Source organism: Nycticebus coucang, chromosome 22 (genome assembly GCF_027406575.1).
Source record: "Nycticebus coucang isolate mNycCou1 chromosome 22, mNycCou1.pri, whole genome shotgun sequence".
NCBI classification, from domain to species: domain Eukaryota; kingdom Metazoa; phylum Chordata; class Mammalia; order Primates; family Lorisidae; genus Nycticebus; species Nycticebus coucang.
The window spans coordinates 9,886,575-9,908,288 of NC_069801.1; the positions used below are offsets into that span (position 1 = coordinate 9,886,575).

Sequence of the window (21,714 nt, forward strand, 5' to 3'; positions counted from 1 at the left end):
TAACCACCTCTCCCCACGCCTCCCATTCTGTAAGATCCCTCTCAATGCTTCCTCTGGAGATTCCCTCCCAGTGCTGCAGCCGTGAAGGGGGTGGGGGATGAGAAGCTGAAGAGGGTCATCTTCCACCATAGGTGAGCAACTATCCGGTCTTCTAGATTAGGAACAGCAAACCTTGGCTAAATATGCCCGTGACTCTTGAGCTAAGAATGATTTTTATCTTTTCAAATGGTGGGGAAAAAAAAATCAAAAGAAGAATACTTTATGACACCCCAAATTATCTGAAGTTCAACTTTCAGAGTCTATAACTAAAGTCTTATTGCTGCCCAGCCTTGCTTATTTGCTTACACATCAGCGACAGCTGCTTTGGTGCAAGTAGTTGAGACAGAGACAGTCTGCAAAGCCTAAAATATTAACTTTCTGGCTCTTGGCAGAAAAATTTAGTGGATCCCTGGTCTAAGATGGAGGGAGAGTCATGTTTGATCACTCAGAGACAGACAACTTCCTTAGCTCTTCTGGGAGATGGGAGGAGAGGAGAGGGGACCGTTTTCAGAGGGCAGATCAAAAAGGCAAGCAAATAAGAAGCCAGATCAATTAAATTCTATATGCAAGCTTTGTTCCAGAACATTCTTTCCTGTAAAATGTACTTGCTTTTCTATGGGTCCCAAGTGAATGGGTGTGTTTTGATGAATTTGCGTTCTTCCTCGCAAGCTCCTGCCTTGAAGCCTGACATATTTCCACCATGTCACATTTGTCTCCGGCGGCTCACATCCCTGAGTGGCCTTGTAGGTGCATGGCAGTTTGACAGCTCGTCACACAGGCAGATCAAAGCAGCATTACTTAGTGAGCAGCACGGGGAGTTTCCACACAGTAAGTCAGGGAGGAGCTGGCATGTGCCAGGCCTTACGCAAGGCACTGGGGGTCTGAAGGTGAGTAAGTTACTACCTAGAGCAGTGATTTTTTAGCCGGTGTGCCATGAGAGGATCTTAGATGTGCCTTGAAAAATTTTAAAGAGCATTCATTAAATTCTTTTCGAAAGAAGTTGGACACGATCCTGTCTTCTCCCACTTCCCAGAAAAGCTGTGATGGCACAGCAAGTCTATTCCCTTTTTTACTCTTTTTTTTTTTTTTTGATCAACATAATTTAAATGTGCCCCCAGTTTAACTATAGGTTCAAGTGCCGCGAGATAAAAAAAAAGGTTGCAAAAACACTGAGTGAGAGTAATGGGAGGGATCCTGGGGGGAGCTCAGGTCTCATTGGTGATAAGCAACAGAAGCTGATTCTGGCCAACACCAGGAGGCTGCGGGATGGTTCACAGGATTGAGGGAAAAGCTGCACAGCCAGGAAGGGCAGGAAGGGGCAGCTCTAGGATCTACCAGCAGGAAATATTAAAGTCTTTTCTGGACTCCATACCTTTGAGACAAATTTGTTCCCACCATTTTCCTCAACTTGATCAATTTCGGGTTGCCTAGCCTGGACTTGATCTGCCGACTCCTTTGGCTAGTGGAGGGTAGAAGTCTCGGTGGAAGGTCTCCTTCAGAAGGCTGTGACAGAGGCCCCCTGACCCCCCACCAAAGAACACACGATTCTGTGGCTGGAAGGAGTCAGTGCTGTTGGAAAAAGCAGGGTCCACAAGTCCTATAAATGATGGGAATGTACAGGAGATGCCCAACTCAGCCCTGAAGATCAGAGAAGACTGCCCGGAAGAAGAGAAGAAGGAAGCTGAAATCAGACTGGCGAGTAAAACTAACCCAGGGAAGGTACAAGAAGGGAGTAGAACGTGGCAGGCACAGACAGCGGGGGTCATTACTATTGTCTACAGAATAACGGCTCTTCCCTGTTGGTCTCCAAAAGGGACAGGTCACTTTGCCCAAGAACTTACACTTTTTATTTTATTTTATTTCATTTCATTTTATTTATTTATTTGGAGACATAGTCTCACTCAGTCACCCTGGGGTTGAGTGCTGTGGCATCATAGCTCACAGCAACCTCCAACTCCTGGGCTCAAGTGATTCTCTGGTCTCAGCCTCCCGAGTAGCTGAGACTACAGGCGCCCACCTAATGCCTGGCTATTTTTTTTTTTTTTTATTGTTGTAGTTGACATTGTTGTTTGGCAGGCCCGGGGCTGGGTTCGAACCTGCCAGCTCTGGTGTATGTGGCTGGTGCCCTAGCCGCTGACCTACAGGGGCGGAGACCACTTTTTATTTATTTATTTTTTCGAGACAGATTCTCACTCTGTTGCCCTGGGGTTGAGTGCCCTGGCATCATTATAGCTTGCCGCAGCCTCCAACTCTTGGGCTCCTGAGAAGCCTGATGCCTCAGCTTCCCAAGTAGCTGGAACTACACATGCCCACCACAATGCCCGGCTATTTTTTTTCTTTTGGTAGAGATGGGGTCTCACTCTCGCTCAGGCTGGTCTCAAACTCCTGAAGATCTTATACTTTTAAAGATCAATGTCTGTGCTCTCTCTAGTCCCCTTCCCCCCATCCTTGAACTTTCCAAGGTCAAGCAAACATTGCTGAAAACCTCAGGCCGAGACTCCCTCCCTCCCAGGGAGTCTGCAGAATTAAATGAAATCTTGAACCTCCTGCACTGAGTGCTGATAGGAAGAAAAATACCACTGCAGCCTTGAGCATTTTTATTGTTCCTCTCTGGCCACGGTGGGGGAGGCCTCCAGTCAAGGGCTGCCTGGACTGATTTGCGCTGGCCTTAGTCACAAATTGCAGCCTGACGTTTATAGCAGCCGCGACCCACACGTTATCGATTATTGAGGAAAAGAAATGAAGCTGAGATGGCCAAGCAGCGGCCTCGTTAGCAATCTGCTCCTGTCGCACTTCATCTTGACAGAAGAGGGGGCTCGAACGTGGAAAGGGGGAAAAGGACCATGAAGTTTGGATTTTGTTCGTGACTCGAGACATAGCAAGCTGCTTTTATTTACCAGCTTTGATTAATCAGCTCCTCTTTATTCGTGTAAAAAAATCCACACTCACCAGGGGCTCCCTGGAAGGAATTTCTGTTCTTTTGCCTCTTTTGTTGCTTCTGCTGTGCGTCCATGGGGCTGATGAAGTGGAGCCCACCCCGTGTTGGCTGTGCTTTGATGAATTAGCACTTCCCTTGCAAACTGTATTTTTCTGATGAAGCTGGTGAGTTCCCTCCCTCTTCATCCCTCCTATCATTCGGAGGTTGGGCTTTCCATGCTGATGGGGAGGGTTGGGCCTCCTTTCCATCGGAGACCACACCATCATGGTCCAAAATCAGATGCAGTGAGCTCAGAGATAAAGAACACAGCCTGTGGCAAGGAGGGCGGGAAGGAGCCCAGTTAGCATCTGCAGGTGATCAGTTCAGAGACACCCCTACCTGCAGTGCCTGTGTCCTTAGGGGCATGTGGGAGGTAGGCAGACCCACCACCCCATCTCCACCCTAAGTTGGATTAGATTCTGTGCCAAGCTTTGCTTTACCTTGGACAAATTAGTAGCATAGCAGCTCTGAAGGGGATTGAGCTAGATGAACATATTAGTGTGTCAAGCTGCCGTGATAGAAGTCCATGGACTGGGATAGGGTGGGGAGGCTTAAACAGCAGGTATGTATTTCCTCACGGTGCTGGAGGCTGGATGTTCAAGATTAAGGTGACTGCCGAGACCTTTCTTCCTGGCTTGGAGACAGCCACCTTCTGTGTCCTCACACAGCTTCTTTTGTGCACGTACACCCCTTTCTTATGAGGACACCTGTCCAACTAGATTAGGACCTCAGCCTTAAAGATCTCATCTCCGTATACAATTGCATTGGGGGGTTAGGGCGTCAACATGTGAATTTTGGAGGGGACACGATCCAGTCCATAGCAAGGAGAAACTTGTAAACCCACAAGGCAGGGGAGGTTGTTGACTCTTCCATGGGGAGTTTCAAAGATGGGTGACGGCAGGGTGCAGTGGCTCATGCCTGTAATCCCAGCACTCTGGGAGGCTGAGGAGGGTGGATTGCCTGAGCTGAGGAGTTGGAGACCAGCCTGAGCAAGACCTCGTCTCTACTAAAAATAGAAAAAACTGTCTCGGTGCCTGTAGCTCAGGGGCTGGGTGCCAGCCACATACACTGGAGCTAGTGAGTCCAAACGCAGCTCAGGCCTGCCAAACAACAATGACAACTACAACCAAAAAATAGCCAGGTGTTGTGGCAGGTGCCTGTAGTCCCAGCTACTTGGGAGGCTGAGGCAAGAGAATTGCTTGAGCCCAGGAGTTTGAGGTTGCTGTGAGCCGTGACGCCATGGCACTCCACCCAGAGTGATATGGTGAGACTCTGTCTCAAAAAAAAAAGAAAAGAAAAAAGTAGCTTGGTGTCGTGGTGGGTGCCTGTAGTCCCAGCTACTCGGGAGGCTGAGGCAGGAGGATCTCCTGAGCCCAAGAGTTTGAGGTTGCTGTGAGCTCTGACACCATGGCACTTTGTCCAGGGCAAGAGAGTAAGACTGTCTGAAAAAACAACAAACAAACACACAAACAAAAAGATGGGGTAATGGGAGGGGACCTTTTTTCAGCTGTACAAACACCCCGTACCCCATTTATGCCCGGAGGATCCATGCCTGGGTGAGCTACTGTCCCCGATAGCTGTACCTCCCCTTCTGTGAGTTGAGTCACAGCCAACTCAACCGGCTGCCCACCCAATAGCCTTTTATCCTTTCTCCTTTGCTGGCAGAAGTGTCCATCCGGGGCTGCATTCTGATTTTTGTGGGTCATGGGCACTTCTGCTTTTGGGAACCCCTTCCTCCATGCAGATATTTAAAAATTAAACTTATGTAAGTGACATTTGATACATATACCTCACTAACAGTGAGAAGTGAAACGTCCTTGAGGGTCTCTAAAGGTACGGCTGGCTCCAGGCCCTGCACCTATTCCAATCAATGGATCAGTCAGCCCTGGCTTCTGTAGGGAAGGATGACCTTCCCTCCAGCTGCAGGGGGAAATCTGAAGTGGGGCAAACCGTTCCTGTAGCTGCTCATCTGGCTTAGCCATGGAGTGCTAACCAGCTGGTGATATGTGAGGGACAGCTGCCCAGGGGACTTCTAAAGAGGGCTGTTGATGGGTGAGAAGCAAGCGGGAAAAATGGCCCTTCTTTTCCTGGGCCTTCTCATGCCTATCCGTAGCAGCTATTTTGAGACCACAAGCCGTAGCTGACTCCACCGAGGAGGAGAACATGGTGGTCCCAGACGCTGCTGCTGGACTGGGAGTTCATGACCACTGCAGCCCCCCTGTTGTATTAGTCTGTACCGAAGTGCCATAAAGTAGGCGGCTCCCAGAAGAGACTTCATGGTCTCATAATTCTGAAGGCTACAACCCTGAGGTCAAGGTGTCGGCAAGGTTGGTTCTTTCTGAGGACTGTGAGAAGCGATCTGTCCTGGGCCTCTTACCAGCTTCTGGTTTGGAAACTAGCTCTCTTTTCTGGAAATCTTCAGCATCCCTTGGCCTGGAAAAGCTTCATACTGATTCCTAGATTCATCTCCACCTAGCGTTTTCTTCTTGTACATGCCTGTGTCCAGATATCCTTTTTTTTTTCTTTTTCAATTTACTTCTTTTTATTTCAAATTAATATGAGGGTACAAAGTTTTAGATTACATTGTTCTCACTTCCAGGGTGAAGTTCCAGGTGTGAAAGAGCCCTCACCCAGGGGGCGTGATATACACCCTCATTATGTGTGTATCTCACCTCAATAGGTGAGATCTGCCTCCTGCCCTCCCTCCTCCGACCAACCCTCCTCCCCCTCCCCTTCCCCTCCCCCCGTACTAGACTATATTTGTGTTTTATTATTCATATGAGCATGTAATGGTTTCTATTTTGGTTTCATATTAGTATCAAGTACATTGGCTATTTTTCTATCCTTGTGATACTTTACTAAGAAGAATGTGTTTCAGCTCCATCCAGGTAAATGTAAAAGATGTAAGGTCTCCATCTTTTTTAATGGCTGAATAGTATTCCATGGTATACGTATACCACAGCAAATACCCCTTTTTTTTATATTTTATTTTTATTCTTAAATCCTAGCTGTGTACATTAGTGCAATCAAGGGGTACAATGTGTGGGTTTCATATACAATCTGAAATATTCTCATCAAACTGTTCAACGTAGCCTTCATGGCATTTTCTTAGTTATTGTATGTTGACATTTGTATTCTGCCTTTAGTAAGTTTTGCTTGTACCCATTCTAAGATGCACCCACCCATCACCCTCCCTTCACCATAACTTCCCCCCTCCCTTCCCCTTCCTTGGCCCTTTCCTCATAGTCTTGTGCTATAGTTGGGTTGTAGCCTTCATGTGAAAGCTATAATTTAGCTTCATAGTAGGGCTGAGTACATTGGATACAAATACCCCTTTTGAATAAGGACATTAGTGAAGTCATATCTGCTCGGGGCCCACCCTAATGACCTCACTGCAGCTCGGTTACCTGTGCAAAGAGGTTGTCTCCAAGGTCGCCTTCTGAGGGAGGGGGATACAATTCAATCTATAACATCTACCTTGGGACTGGTTTGGGGATAATAAATCTCCTTATCGTCCAAGCCTTGAGAGTGGGTTTTTGTCACAGCTGGCTCCCTAAATTGCTGAGTGAGTCCTCCACGGGGCATCCTGTGCTAACCTCTGGTGTCAAGTGCTTCCTCCCCACTTGACATACTTAGGTCCCACCAGGAATGGCACCAGCTCATCCTCCTGCTGTTGGAGATGTTTGTGTGTAAGCTCCTGAACAGGACTCGGCACAAACATTCCAGCTCTGGGGAGCAGCACCTGCCTGGGCCCCGAGGTAGTTGAAGAAACCACAGAAAGGAAATGCTGCTGACTTCCCTGCCCTTCCTGAGGGCAGGGATTCTTAATCTCTTTTATCTCAGGGCACACTGGTACCCATCGTTAAACTCTGAAGCACACTTAAATTATGTTAATAAAAAAAGAGTAAAAAAAAGAATATATTTACTGTGCTTTGAACGTCTTTTGAAGAAAATTTAATTAATGATCTTTAAAAATTTTGGAGGGGGCACGGTGGTTGAAAATTATGGCTCTGGAGGCTCCCTGCGCTTCCCAGCTTGCGGGCCCATTCTTCGTTCTCAAAACACATCACTCCGGTCTCGGCCTCCACCATCTGATGACCTTTCTCTTACAAGGGTCATTGTGATCATTGTCAGGCCCGCCTGGACCGTCTGGGACAGTCCCCCCAGCTCAAGATCTTTAATGTCATCAGAGCAAAGTCCCTTTTGTCACGTAAGGTAACATATTCAGAGGTTCTGGGTCTTAGGACATGGATATCTTGGGGTGGTGGTGGCATTATTCAGCCTAGCACAGGGCATCAGACAGTCACTGTACTGATCTTTCTCACAGTGCAATCGCTGCTTAGAAGTGGATGCTGCTTCTGCCCATTTCTGATCCTGGCATGGAAGTACCTTCTGCACCTTGACGTGGGGTGAGGGTGGGAGGTGTGGCGAGCATACTCTAAGGCTGTGGTTCCCAAAGTGGGGCCCCGGGTCAGCGGCATCATTTCCCTGGGGAACCTGTTCGACGTTCAGCTCCTCCTGAGCTGGAAACTCGGGGTGGCGGCTCGGCAATCCTGCCTTTATTTGAGATGTTGCGTATGCATGCATCCTGAAGTCTGCATTCCGATAGTCGTCTGGACTCCTGAGATTTGGGGTGGGTGCCCCTTTCCCTTCTGTACCCCAGGAGAAGACCTGGATGGCCTCTCACTCCAGAGAATAAAGGTCATTGAGTCTCAGATCAAAATCTGAATCCCAGGAGGTCCATGGGATGAGTGACACAGACACAGACCTACCCGGGGCAATCAGAGACGCCTTCCATGAGGACAGGATGGCAGGACTGAGAGCTACGGGCGGGAAGGGACTCACTTGGTGATGAGGGGGTAGGAGCCTTTTAGGCCGAGGAAGTAAAAGCTCAGTATTTGGAGAGGCTGCAGCAAGTAGAGGTCTGGGGAAGGCCATTATGCCATGCAATTCCTTTAAAACATATTTATTAAGCCCCTACTGTGAACCTTGGGGTCTCCTGGTCTTTAATGACCTGGAATTTTCACCCATATATCAACCAGGAAGGGCCTAAGAGAGGCAATTGGAACAAAGGTTAGGTCTCAGCATGCCCCTGTCACATTGGCAAAGCGTGCCACAGGCGGTCTTTTGGCACCCAACAAACAAGGCAGGGAAGGTACAAAAGTCCCTGCGTCTCATAAAAGACACATTTTAGCGCAGGTTTCTATTTCAGAGCTAATGGCATTAGCTGCTACGCAGAAAGGAAGCAAGCGCAATTACCTTGTTTTAATAACATGGTTGACAGCACAGCTCGAATCCCGTGGGGACCATTTACAGTTTGAAGTTCCTGTAGTGAGTTCTGAGTGGCAGGCTAGCTTGTGACCTTACCCTGATTGCTAGGAGGATCCTGGTTTATGCTGAATGTACTGGCATGGTTGTGAATAGCACCTCTTTCACCTTCAAGTGCCCCAGTTTGGACAAACAATAGCACGCTATCCCTAGCGACACAAAACAGAGACAAGTCTGATGACGTGGCTCCCACCAGCTCCTCAGAGAAACCGGCCCCTAACCAAGAAGCAGTTCACCGAGTCTTTGGTTGTGAAACCCGGCAGAGAGACTTCCTCGGGTCTGATGTTAGAGTTCCTTTTTTAAAAAATTGTTATTTATTTATTTATTTTTATAGTTTGGGATTCATTGTGAGTACAATGAGCTAGGTTACATGGATTGCAATGGTTAGGTAAAGTCCTTCTTATAATTGCATCCCAGCCCCAAGAGGTGTGCGGTACACCGTGACCCTTGACGCATCTCCCTCCCTCCTCTCCTCTCTCCCGATCTTAGACTTTTTATTGTACTCAGGGAAAAGCGTTAAGTAGAACAAGGGGAAACAAGGCCATCGCTAAGATAAAGTAGTGCTCACTTGCATTTAATAGATTGCTCCTCAAATGTTAAACCTTTTCCAGTAGCTGTGCTTGGGGAATAGAGCACCTTGGTGAAAGCTAACTTACCGCCCCCATTCAAAGCTTCATTATTTAAAATGTTACAGCCTCACAAGTTTGTTTTGGACAATCTGAAGTAATATAATGACAGGGCCCTCAGCTGTCCTAGTGCGTCAGGGTGAGAGTTGTTAAGGCTGGTGTGTATCCATCCAGACGTTTGAAAGTGAATCTTACCCAAGTGTAACAACAGCATACATTGTGAGATTGAGCAACTGTGTCCAGGGCACCATCCCGGTTACCAGCCCCTCTGCTTAAAGATAATCACTATCCTGACCCTCAGGCCAATGATTCTGTGAAGTTCAAAAAGACAAAACTGAACGTAGTTAGGTGTGGATTTCTTAAAATGTCTGGTTTCCATTCTCAGCCTGGAGAATCAGCCACTTGGATGTAGTTTGCTCACTTTCTTTTATTTTCTTTTTTTTTTTTGAGACAGAGTCTCACTATGTTGCCCTCAGTAGAGTGCTGTGCCGTCACAGCTCACAGCAACCTCAAACTCTTGGGCTTAAGCCATTCTCTTGCCTCAGCCTCCCAAGTATCTGGGACTCCAGGCGCCCGCCACAACACCCGGCTATTTTTTTGTTGCAGTTGTCATTGTTGTTTAGCAGGCCCGGGCTGGGTGGGAACCTGCCAGCCCCAGTGCATGTGGCCAGCGCCTTAACCACTGCGCTACGGGCGCCAAGCCAGTCCATGAGTGTTCTGTTGTGTGAATAAACACGTTCATTTTGTTCTGGCGCTGATGAAAATTTGGGTTGTTTTCTGTTTCTGTTGTGAACAATGGATGCTTCTGTGAACATTCTGATAAGAGCTGTGTACCTAGGAGTAGAACCACTAGGTCCTAGAGTGGGTGGCTGTTCAACTCTAAAATACAATGGCTAGTAGTTTTCCAAAGTATCTGCACCACATTATACTTTTCCTAATGGTGTATGACAGTCCCTGTTGCTGTATACCTTTGTCCACACACTTGGAACTGTTGATCCGATGTTGGCTGTCACGGTGGATGCATGTTTGAAATTCACTGGGGTTTTAATGTGCTTATCCCCCTGAGTGATGTGCAGCAGCACCTTCTCATATTGCCCACTGTAAACATCCCTTTTTGTGGAGCGCTTGTCCAAGCCTCTGGTCTGTTTTAATTGAGTTCTCCATCCCACTAATTGGAGAGAGCACTTTCTACAGTGAGTGAATCGTTTCTTGGTTATAGAAGTCACAAATTTCTTTCCTTCATCAAGAGGCAATAGCAGATGCATGGAAAGACAAACCACAGAATGGGAGACGTCCTTAACCTTGATGTCTAAGTAATCCATCGTTTCCTTTATGGCTAGAGCTCTTTGCGTCCCTCTCCACCAAGGTCTTAAAGACGTTCTCTATCATTGTCAAGAAGTTTTCTTTTGATTTCATACTGAAATCTGCAATCCACCTGTAAGTGACTTTTGTCTCTGGTGTGAGGGGGGAGTCAAATTTCACCTTTCTCCCCCATATAAATTTCCAGCTGATTGAGCACCATTCAGTATCATCTCAACGTTGATGCTCGGTGGTCTGTAGTGACAGCTTTGTCACAATGCCACACCGTGAGCCCTTTTTCCCCTCTGTTTTGGATATCTGTGTATCCTTCTGTCAATACCCTTTAATTATTGAAGCTTAATAACCTCTCTAGATAATCTTGTAGAGCCAAGTCCTCCTTTTTGGTGGCCTTTTTTCAAGAGCTGTTGGCCTTTTGTCTTTTCAATTAAATCTTGTCAATTTTTACAGAAAATCTGTTCAAGTCTTGATCTGATTAAACCTGTAGACTAATTTGGGAGAACTGAAACTCTTGTAACATTGGATCATGACTCAGTGGTGCATTTCCTCATCTGTTAGGTCACTTTACAATTTGTTCATCATTTATAGCTTTCTGTAGAGTGGCCTTGCATGGTTTCCATTAGATTTATTCCTCGTCATTTGATATATTTTCATATTTAAAAATTTTTATCTTCTGTTTTGTGTGTATTTATTTGTTCATATATGCCTTGTTTCTAGGCATATATTCATTCTTTGAATGAAAAGAATGAACTTTGAAAATTCATTCTAAGAATTTATCTGTAGATTTTGCTTTTTGGATTTTCTACCATAATCATGTCAACTTCAAATAGTGAAAATTATATTTCTACGTTTTAAACTTCAAACATCATTTATTTTTTTATTTTTATTTATTTATTCTTTTTGAGACAGAATCTCCCTGTATTGCCCTTGGTAGAATGCCGTGGCGTCACAGGTCACAGCAACCTCAAACTCTTGGGCTTAAGTGATTCTCTTGCCTCAGCCTCCCAATAGCTGAGACTACGGGCGCTCACCACAATGCCCAGCTATTTTTTGTTGCAGTTTGGCTGGGACTGGGTTTGAACCCACCACCTTCGGTATATGAGGCCAGCGTCCTACTCACTGAGCCACAGGAGCCACCCAAAACATCATTTCTTTTACCTTCAATATAATGTTGCATAGAAGTGATGATAGTGGTCATTCTTGTCTCATTCCAGATCTGAAGAGGAAGCTTTTGATATTTCACCCATTGTGTATGATGTTTTCTACAGGCTTTGCATGTAAATTCTTTATCAGATTAAGACAGTTTCATTTTATCCTTTGGCATTTTTTCAGACTTGAAGTAAGGTCTGGCAGAAGGACAATTTTTGTAATGTTCTTTTGATTCCAAAAAAAAAAAAAGAATGTATTGTCTAATTGCTGGGTACAAGTGATCCATTGTGTATGTCCATCAGCCAGTAGGTTAATTACGTTCAGTTTTTCTAGGTTTTTTTTTGTTTAGTTTTTCTATTTTTTACTTCCTGTGGGTTTATTTTTCAAAGTTCGACACTTTTTGCCTCGTTTGGAGTCTTGTTGAATTGATTATTTTGTTATTATACAGAATATTTTTGGCTGCTGGAGCTGATTTTTAATCTTAAAGTCTACTATGGTAATAACAAAGCTATACTAATTTTCTTTCTTTCTCTCTCTCTCTTTTTCTCCTTCCTTCCCTCCCTCGCCCTCTCTCTCCCTCCTTTTTTTCCTCTTTCATTTTCTTTCTTTCAGGACAAGTTCTCTCTCTGTCATTCAGGCTGAAGTGCAGTGGGTGATCATAGTATCATAGCTCACTGCAGCTTCAGACTCCTGAGCTCAAATGATCTTTCTGCCTCAGCCTCCCAATCTGCTAGGACTACAGGCACCTGCCACCATGCTTGGCTAATTTTTTTTTCTCATTTTTTGTAGAGACAGGGTCTCACTGTGTTGGCCAACTTGGTCTCAAACTTCTGGCTTCAAGCAATCCTTCAGCTTTGGCCTCCCAAGGTGCTGGAAGTACAGACATGAGCCACCCACCCAGCCAACACCAGATTTCTTATTTTATTTTACTTTCAGATTTTTTTAACACCAGATTTCTTTACAGTTTTCCAGTCCCCTCCATTAGTCTGGTGACCACATACTCTTTTATAAACTTTCAGTGATTACACAAGAGATTACAGTATGCACCCTTGACTCATCAAAGTCTACTATGTATTAATACTTCTATTTTTTTTCTGGACATGGAAAGGATCTTAGACCTTTCTAATTCCATTTATCCTCTTCCAGCTTCTGAGCTGTTTGTGCTCTGTATTTTATTTCTTTTCCTTCTTTCTTTTTTTTTTTTTTTTTTGAGACAAAGCCTCAAGCTGTTGCCCTGGGTAGGGTGCTGTGACATCACAGCTCACAGTAACCCCCAACTCCTGGGCTCAAGAGATTCTCCTGCCTCCACCTCCCAAGTAGCTGGGATTACAGGTGCCTGCCATAACCCCCAGCTATTTTTTGGCTGTAGTTGTCATTGTTGTTTGGCAGGCCGGGCTGGATTTGAACCCGCCAGCTCAGGTGTATGTGGCTGGCGCCTTAGCCGCTTGAGCCACAGGTCCCGAGCCTGCATTTTATTTCTCTATATATTTAAAACCCTATAGTACATCACTGATATATCATGAATAATATAAAATGAATTAATGTTAACCATTAATAATTCTAAATTATTGACGTATTAGTATTAAACGTTAATACTCATTTATATTTAATTTAGATTTAGTGACAATTAAGCCTTTTCACTTGTTATTTGTTCTATCTTACGATCTGAGCTTCCATCATTTCTCTACTCCCTCAAAAAAGTCCCTGTAGTGTTTTCATGAGTGGGTTGGCTGGTGTTAGGTTTTCCTAGATTTCTTTTGTCTGAAAATGTCGTTATTTCACCCCTTCCTTGAAGAATATTTTCAATGTCAACATAAGGAGCTAGGCCTGCTGCACTGACATGTATGTACAGGTGTGTCCATCCAGTTTGTGAAAATTAGGTCAACTTAAGGAGGTGGTCGGTATGGGCAGGTGGTCAACTACGGAGGTTCTACTGTATTTCTAGTCAATGAGTTATAATTTACTATTATCATTTTTTTTACACTGCAATTATCCTTAATTTTGTTGGTGGGAATTTCTTCAAACTGGCTTTTTATCTTTTTGTTGTTGTTGTTGCAGTTTTTGGCCGGGGCTGGGTTTGAACCCACCACCTCCGGTATATGGGGCCAGTGCTCTAGTCCTTGAGCCACAGGCGCCGTCCCTGTCCTTTTATCTTTTTGGAATGTCTCCATCCATCTCTAAGCAGTTGCTTTCCTGGTGAATTAGCTGCCAAGCTCTCCTTGTGTTTTCCTCGCATCAGCCCTGGATCTGGCAGCTCTGGTTCCTTTTTTAATAAAGGAGATCTTAGTTTCTAGGAGAGCTTATTGCTATTGAAATGTATGTCACTTGTCTCAGGCCCTCTTAGAGGACAAAAGAGGGGATATGGTATGTCTCTACACACACACACACACAAACACACCTCTAACTCTAGACTTATTTATGGGGCCACACATGGATTAAAAACCATAAGTTCACTTCTCTGCCAAGGGTTTTATGTCGGTGAATAATGTCAATACCTGTATGCATTCTTGTCATTTTATTTTTTTCGAAAACTTCCAAACACTTGAAAATAAAATCAGTCTTTTTTTTTTTTTTTGGCCGGGGCTGGGTTTGAACCCGCCACCTCCGGCATATGGGACTGGCGCCCTACTCCTTGAGCCACAGGTGCCACCCTAAAATCAGTCTTATAAACAAGCAAAACGAAACAAAAAAAAAAACCCATAAGTTCGGCTCAGCACCCGTAGCTCAGTGAGGAGGGTGCCGGCCACATACACTGAAGGTGGTGGGTTCGAGCCTGGCCCGGGCCTGCTAAAACAACAACAACTACAACCAAAAAATAGCCGGGCGTTGTGGCAGGTGCCTGTAGTTCCAGCTACTCGGGAGGCTGAGGCAAGAGAATGGCTTAAGCCCAACAGTTTGAGGTTGCTGTGAGCTGTGACACCACGGCACTGTACCGAGGGTGACAAAGTGAGACTCTGTTTCAAAAAAAAAAATGGGTGGTGCCTGTGGCTCAAAAAGGATAGGGCGCTGACCCCATATACTGGAGGTGGCGGGTTTAAACCTGGCTCTGGCCAAAAACTGCACAAAAAAAAAAAAAAAAGAAAAAACCCCATAAGTTCACAGTATTTTTTTTTTTTTTGGATGCTAACATACTGATTCATCCTTTCATTTAGCAAATATTTACATAGTCAGCACATACTTTAGGAATGGATCAAATAACGTTGCAGAAACAAAGTGAGAAAAAAAAAAAGATGGTTCCCTTTCTTTCTGCCTTGATAGAGGTGTGGTTGTTGTTTGCAAAGGTGCCATGGGCTGGCAGCCAGAGTGATTTCCTGTGGTCCCAGGGGCTCCTAGGGACAGGCTTTGGAGGGGGCGAGGGCAGTGGACAGAATGCAGGAAGTTCACAACAATATTTACAATTTGTATTTAACACCATAGTCATTCTAACTTTCATCTCTAGCAGTGAGAAGACTCACTCCGTTATGCTCAATATGTTGACTTACTTGCTCGGTCCCGTCCTGTGTACGTAACCTCCTGTTGCTGCTGCCACCGCCCCCCCTTGTGTGGACGCCTTCCTCACCCCACTTCCCCACTTGGGCTCATCCCCCCTCACCTCACAGGTCCCCTCCACTTGCTGGTTCTACGCAGCGCCGTGTTCCTCCACCCACTCCTCTGGCATAGATTTCTACCTCTCTTGCCCGTTATTTTGCATTGACTTGAATTATTCAGGAAGGAAGGAAAGGAGATACCCAGTTATTTCTGATTCGTCGCTGGATAGAATGTATACAATTACAGGAATAATTTAAATCCTGGGGATTATGATGATAATTATGATGATGATATTTCTCCAAAGGAACATTATGTTTATGGTGACAGAATAAAAAGACGGTATTATCTCTTCCTGGCTCGGATTTATTGATCGGTGATTTCTCCAGGAAAAGAAAGGGTTAATTTTATAAAGGAGTCTGTTGAGAAATGTCATTAAGCTTCTTTTAAGCCAATTACTATTTGGGCCTCTGCCACCTTTAAGGACACTAGAATAACTCAGTGCTCAGTATGACAGTGTTGGACCCCTCATTTACAGCCAGTGGAATGTGAAATGGTAAAACCAGTGGAAAACAGTTTTGCAGTTTCTCAAAGGATTAAGCAGAGTTACTCCCTGACCCAGCAATTCTACTCCAAGATATGTGTCCAAGAAAAATAAAAACAAATGCCCATACCAAAAATTAGACACGAGTGTTTATAGCAGCATTATTCATAATAACCCAAATGGGGCTACAACTCAAATGTTCACCAACAGATGAATGGATCAACATAACGTGGTATATGAATAATGGGATGTTATTCATTCATAGAAAGAAATATTGGTGAACCTGGCTTGAGAACACTGAGCCAAGTGAAGAAAATGGACATGTTACATGATTCTGCGCATATAAAAGTCCAGAGTAGGGAAAGTAATAGTTCTAGAGAGTAGAATAGTAGTTGCTAATAATAGAGCTGAGGAGGCATAGTGGAGTCCTGGGGTGGGGGAGATAGCTAAAGTGTACTGGTTTCTTTCTGATGTGGTGAACATATTTTAACATTGACTGTGTTGATGGCTGACCTATCTGTCCATAGACTAAGAGCCACTGAATGCATTGAATACTCTAAATGAGTGAATTATATGGCATGTGACTTATACTTTAATAAAACTACTTAAACATTTTTTTTTTTTAAATAGGGACACTTATTATGACTTGTTGGAATCCTTGCGTCTATATGGAAATCTTTGTGGAATACGAGTCAGTAGTCCAATGTCTCAATGAAATAGGTATAGTCAGTTTCAAAGCAGAGAACCACTAGGCCCATTCACCTGGTAGATTACCTGTTCATGGCTGTGTAATCTTGGACAAAGTACGTGACTTTTCCTAAGCCCAGGTTTCCTCATCTGGGAAGGGGAGCATGTTAGAGTCTGTGGTGCTCCTAGGCTCATGACATGTGGCAGCCTCCACTTGTGTCCTTTTGCTGTGAGAGATGAAGCATCATAAAACAAGCTGCTCTGAGCTCAGTGCCATGGTTTTTTTTTTTTTTTAATTGCCCTTCACTTTGCCTCTATCTTTCTACAACACCAGGTGGTAGTACTCTGTACCCTTTGGGAGCTGTGGGTGCTAACAGCTGATAGACTTGCTAAGCATGACTTGATTTGAGTTGAGTATAAGACTGAGCAGAGTGAAGGGAACCCTTTGGGTCAAGTCAGTTTAAAGTCTATAGGACTGAAAGTTACCAGGGAGAGGGTGGCGCCTGTGGGCCAAAGGAATAGGGCACCAGCCCCATATGCCAGAGGTGGTGGGTTCAAACCCAGCCCCAGCCAAAAACTGCAAAAAAAAAAAAAAAAAAAGGTACCAGGGAGATCTTAAAAATAAAAGTATGAGGGCACCGCCTGTGGCTCAAAGGCATAGGGCGCTGGCCCCATATACTGGAGGTGGTGGGTTCAAACCCGGCCCCAGCCAAAAGCTGCAAAAAAAAAAGTAAAAGTATGACCATTGATTTGGACCATAGCAAATTTACATCCTTTTTTATCTAAATAGCTGTCAGCAGACTTAAAAACCCTTTCAGTATAACACAACATTTAAATTAGCCTTGCCCTTAAATCGCATCCCCCAACCCAATCCTCTCTGTCTACTGAAGCAGATTCTACCTCTCTTCTTAGACCCAGCACTTAAAGCTTTCCCTGGAGGCTCTAGTCACCTATACTGGAATGATGGGATTTTTCACAATCATGATTCACAAGGTGGTATGTTTTTCCACTTGCGTGGTTAATCGATGTTTGGGTTTATCAGAGACAGACGGGTGATAGATCGACAGATCACAGGTTCCTTCTCTGTCTCTTCACTCCTTCCCCCTCACTCTCTATGCCAAACCACCATTGTATCCACCTGTAGTCAGCGGAGGATTAGGTATCAAACAGATGTTAAAGAAATGATCTTTACTGGGGATAGGTTGCTTGAGCTCAAGAGTTAGAGACCAGCCTGAGCAACAATGAGACCCCGTTTCTACTAAAAATTGACAAGTTAGCCAGTCATAGTGGTGGGCGCCTGTAGTCCCAGCTATTCAGGAAGCTGAGGCAAGAGGATTGCTCAAGCTCAAGAGTTTGAGGTTGCTATGAGCTATGATACCACAGCACTTTACCCAGGGCAACAGAGTGAGACTCTATCTCAAACAAACAAACAACAACAACCCCCCCCAACAACCCCTTCCCCCAAAACCCACTTAAGACATTAATTATTGGCAAGTTGCAGTGGTTCACACCTGTAATCCTAGCACTTTGGGAGGCCTAGGTGGGTGGATTGCTTGAGCTCAGGAATTCAAGACCAGTCTGAGCAAGAGCAAGAGCCCATTTCTACTAAGAATAGAAATATTACCTGTGTGTGTGGTGGGTGCCTGTAGTCCCACCTACTTGGGCGGCTGAGGTGAAAGGATTACTTGAGCCCAAGAGTTTGAGGTTGCTCTGAGCTGTGATGATGCCACAGCACTCTACCCAGAGCATAGAGTGAGACTCTGTCTCTAAACAACCAACCAAATAAACAAACAAATGATCTTTATTAGCACAGATACAACAGTCCTATAGATCAATGACTTCTCTACTATGGTTTCCTTTTGATTATCTGGAGAAGTTTTCAATACCTGCGCACAACTCGATGAGGAATAGGCTGTGTTGTAAGTGAAAGCAACCAAGCTTGGTGTGAAATGATGACCTGTGTCCTGCATAAGGGGGGACCACTGCTCCTGCTGATCATAGCAGGAGACGTGCAGACTCCACACTGTCAAATCTGCCTTGTTTTGAAAAATTTGAAATCCAGACTTCTTAAAATGTTGGCCAAGACATTTAAAATGTTCCCATCAGGCGGTGCCCATACTCAATGGGTAGGGCGCTGGCCACATACAGCGAGGCTGGAGGGTTCGGACCCAGCCAGGCTGCTAAACAACAACGACAACAACCGGGTGTTGTGGCAGGCGCCTGTAGTCCCAGCTACTCGGGAGGCTGAGGCAAGAGAATCACTTAAGCCCAGGAGTTGGAGGTGGCTGTGAGCTGTGACGCCACGGCACTCTACCCAGGGCGACAGCTTGAGACTCTGTCTCAAAAAAATAAAATGTTACCATCCTCAGCACGGTATGGGGGAATCAACGGAGCAGGATAGAGAGCTCAGGAATAGGCCCATGGATGTGGCAGTATGATAAATAATAACAACGGCGCCTCAGTTAGTTCAGGGCGCCACCACGGGTCCCATAGCCTGGGTGGCTTGTAAACAGTGCTTCCATGAGTTCAAATAAAGCCTGACTTTGTGTTGAGGGTTTCCCGGAGTCCAAGTAATTGAGCATCTTTTCATGTCATGGAAGAGGCTCATCTCTGGATCATGAAATTGGGGGACACCACAGACCCTTCTCTCTGGCCCACAGGCAGTCCCAGTGGGCGTACAAACCAGGGAGGCCATTCTCAGGCAGCATGGGGAAGCATTCAATGAACTCTTTCTCTTGGAGTAATTCCCAGGGACATTCTTGTGCAGATCCATCCTTTGTAGTTTATGCCACTTATCCTGGTGTGATTACCGGGATAACACCTCTGTTCACTCTCCAAGTGTCCTGATTTGGACAATATATTTCTTGAGGACCATAATGCTGGCTGATGTCACACTGTGTTGTTTATGGCAGCAAAGCGCAGGAGGCAACTCAGTCGCTTAGCCCTCAGGGAGCGGAGAGAGTACAACGTGGTAAGTTTAATATGTGAAACATCATTTAACAGTGAGAAGCAACCAACTGGGGGTACACAGAAGGGAGGAAGACGTGGTTTGCCAATAGAAGACATCTGCAGGTTGACTTTTCAGGGAAGGGAGCAAGGCTGTCCCGGGCTCCCAGGAGCTGGCTTTGTAGGGCCACTCGGCTCCCCACAGCGGCCACCCTGGGCTCCTGAATCTCCACATCCCTGTCCCAACAGGGTCCATTGCACTGTAACTTCCATTTGCACTTACACCCGAGAAGCCTATGCATTCCCCTTCCTACATGGGGTTTCTGCCGCTAACACACAATCTGTTCTCTGCCTGACCCTAGCCCTGGAGTGTCTTAGATCCCAGAGAAAATGGTGTATGCTGTCCCCCAATTTCAAGCCTCTTGGATGAGAAAGAACGGGATGTTCAATCACTTAGAGTCCCTGAAACCCTCAACACGAAATCAGACTTTATGTGAACCCTTGGAAGTGTTTCAAGGCTCCTCTGCCAGGAGGAGATGGAGGTAACTGAAGAAATCCCAGATTACCCTCATCTCATCACCCGAACCCCCAAAGTAACGAAAATGCTGCCCTGAGATGATCCCGTGTCTCTAGAGCTAGCACCTGCATGTTAGCAGATGGCAAAGGAGGCTACAAACACCGCCAAGCCTGCCCCCCAATAGCTGTTGTAGTCATGAACAAGAAACTGTCCCTCTGGTTTTGGCGCAGGGGACAGGTCATTCTTCACACAGAACAAGGCTGGGCTGGCTCAGATGAAGCCCCACAGGAGGGAGGGCATCCTATTATTTCTCTTTCCGGGTCTTGGCTCTTGGGCTTTATCCTCAGTTGCCTGGTCTCCCTGCCTGGCACTTCGTTGGCTGTGGGCATGAAGAGGTTACAGCAGCCCTGGAGCCTGCTGGGCTGAGTTAGCACTTCCCTCCGCAGCCAGAATATCTCCAAGTAGAGGCCCTTTTGCATCACGGAGAAGGGGTGGCAGGAGGGCTGGAGCGCTGCGGCAGGTCCGAGCAGGGTCAGTGACGGTGCCCCACAGCCCAGCCGCACACCGCTGGAGCAGAGGAGGAGCCGGGGACCCTAGGGGGTCCGGAGCTGCGCAGAGCCCGCCGTGCGCCCCTCGCGCTCTGCCCGTGACTGCAACGGGACGTGGGGGAGCCGGGACCGCGGCGCTCGCGCGGGGCCGTGGGGACGCAGGAGCCCAGCGCGGCCGCTGCGGGAGCCGGGCGGCGCCTGCGAGGGAGGCCAGCGTCCCTGGGAGCCCGGGGCAGCCTTGCTCCCTGCCCTGCTCCGCGGCCGAAGGAGACGCAGCTGAGCCTGGCAGCCCATTGCCTGCAGCTGGCACCGGAGGCGGCTGCTGCAGCTGAGCAGCTCCCGTGGACGCTCTCCCTTCCAGGTGACCCCAGGGGACGCAGATTGGGCAGCTCATCCCAGTCATCCCTCCAGGACAAGAGGAAGCAACTCCTGGTGGGGGGCAGGAAGGGGAACTCAGAACTTAGGTTTTTTTCTTGCTTGGAATTCCTGCAGCTGGGCCAGGTGTGCTGAGCCCTAAAGAGTCTCCCTTTTGACTTCACCTGTTTGAAAAAGACGGCAAGGAAAGGGTGGTCAGAGGAAGAAACGCTGCAAACTTTGGGGAGGGGGACATTTTCTTGAAAGTGACAAGTAGTAGCCACCATGACCTTTGTTCGGGCGCTCTAGGGGTCTGGACACTGCCACATGACCAACACCAAAGACCCCCAAGAGCCATGGAATCCACGCTGGCGACATCCAGTTCTGCCCCAGGCCCGGTCACCTTCTCCCATGTCTTTGGTCAGCAGTGCCAACTTATGGAAGCAGGTAGGAAGCGTGTCCCAGGATGTGCCCGGAGACCAGGTAGCCAAGCGTTACCCAGGGTCACCAATAGCGCGGTCTGCCTGCGTGTGTCTGCCAGTCTGCCCGTCTCTGTGCTTTCCCCATGTCATCTGGGACGGGACACTCCACTGAGCCAGTGGCTTGACTGTCTGGCGTTTATCACTTTAAACAACCAAGTTCTCAGGGCTTCCCCGGAGCCTGGACGTGCCCCTTGGGGGTGAGGAGTGAGGGTCCCGACTTGTCTTTCATTGCTGGCTTTCTCCGTGGTCAGCTGGAGGGTGAGGGGGCGATCTGATGATGTGGTGACTGTGACCATCTTTGGGGGGCAGGTGCCAATCCTGGACTCCTGGCCTTTCTGTCACTTTGCCTCTCTCTGCTCCTACGAGTGGTGTTTTCACTCATGCCTCACCGGCCACCGCTGGGGTCACTTCCATGCTCGTGTGAGCGTCTGCTCTGAGCAGCCTCTCCTAGCCTTTGGCTCCGCTGTGGGAATCCCTCACCAGTCTTCCCTGGTGAATTTGTCTTCCAAATGGCTCATGTTTTACACACAATGGAAAAGTTGGAGTGGGTTGCAGCCTTAACCAGTGCCAGCCATCTTGTTAGAATACGCGTTTGGTCACAGAGAAAACCAGGTGAGGGCGGATGGCTTGGTGTGAACAGTTACCCTGCTCGAGCCCACAGATGGGACTGGACAG

The 21,714-nt window shown here is 46.7% G+C and overlaps 1 protein-coding gene across 2 annotated transcripts in view; it reads left to right on the top strand.

Moving 5' to 3' along the window:
- The first annotated feature begins 20,641 nt into the window (after positions 1-20,641).
- The window catches only part of KAZN (kazrin, periplakin interacting protein), a 1,031,394-nt gene continuing 1,030,321 nt past the window's right edge, over positions 20,642-21,714 (top strand). For both annotated transcript variants that reach the window (XM_053575946.1, XM_053575943.1), the window contains exon 1: positions 20,642-21,004. In XM_053575946.1, coding sequence (XP_053431921.1) covers positions 20,914-21,004 — 91 coding nt within the window. In that variant the 5' untranslated portion in view covers positions 20,642-20,913. The remainder of the gene's footprint in view (positions 21,005-21,714) is intronic.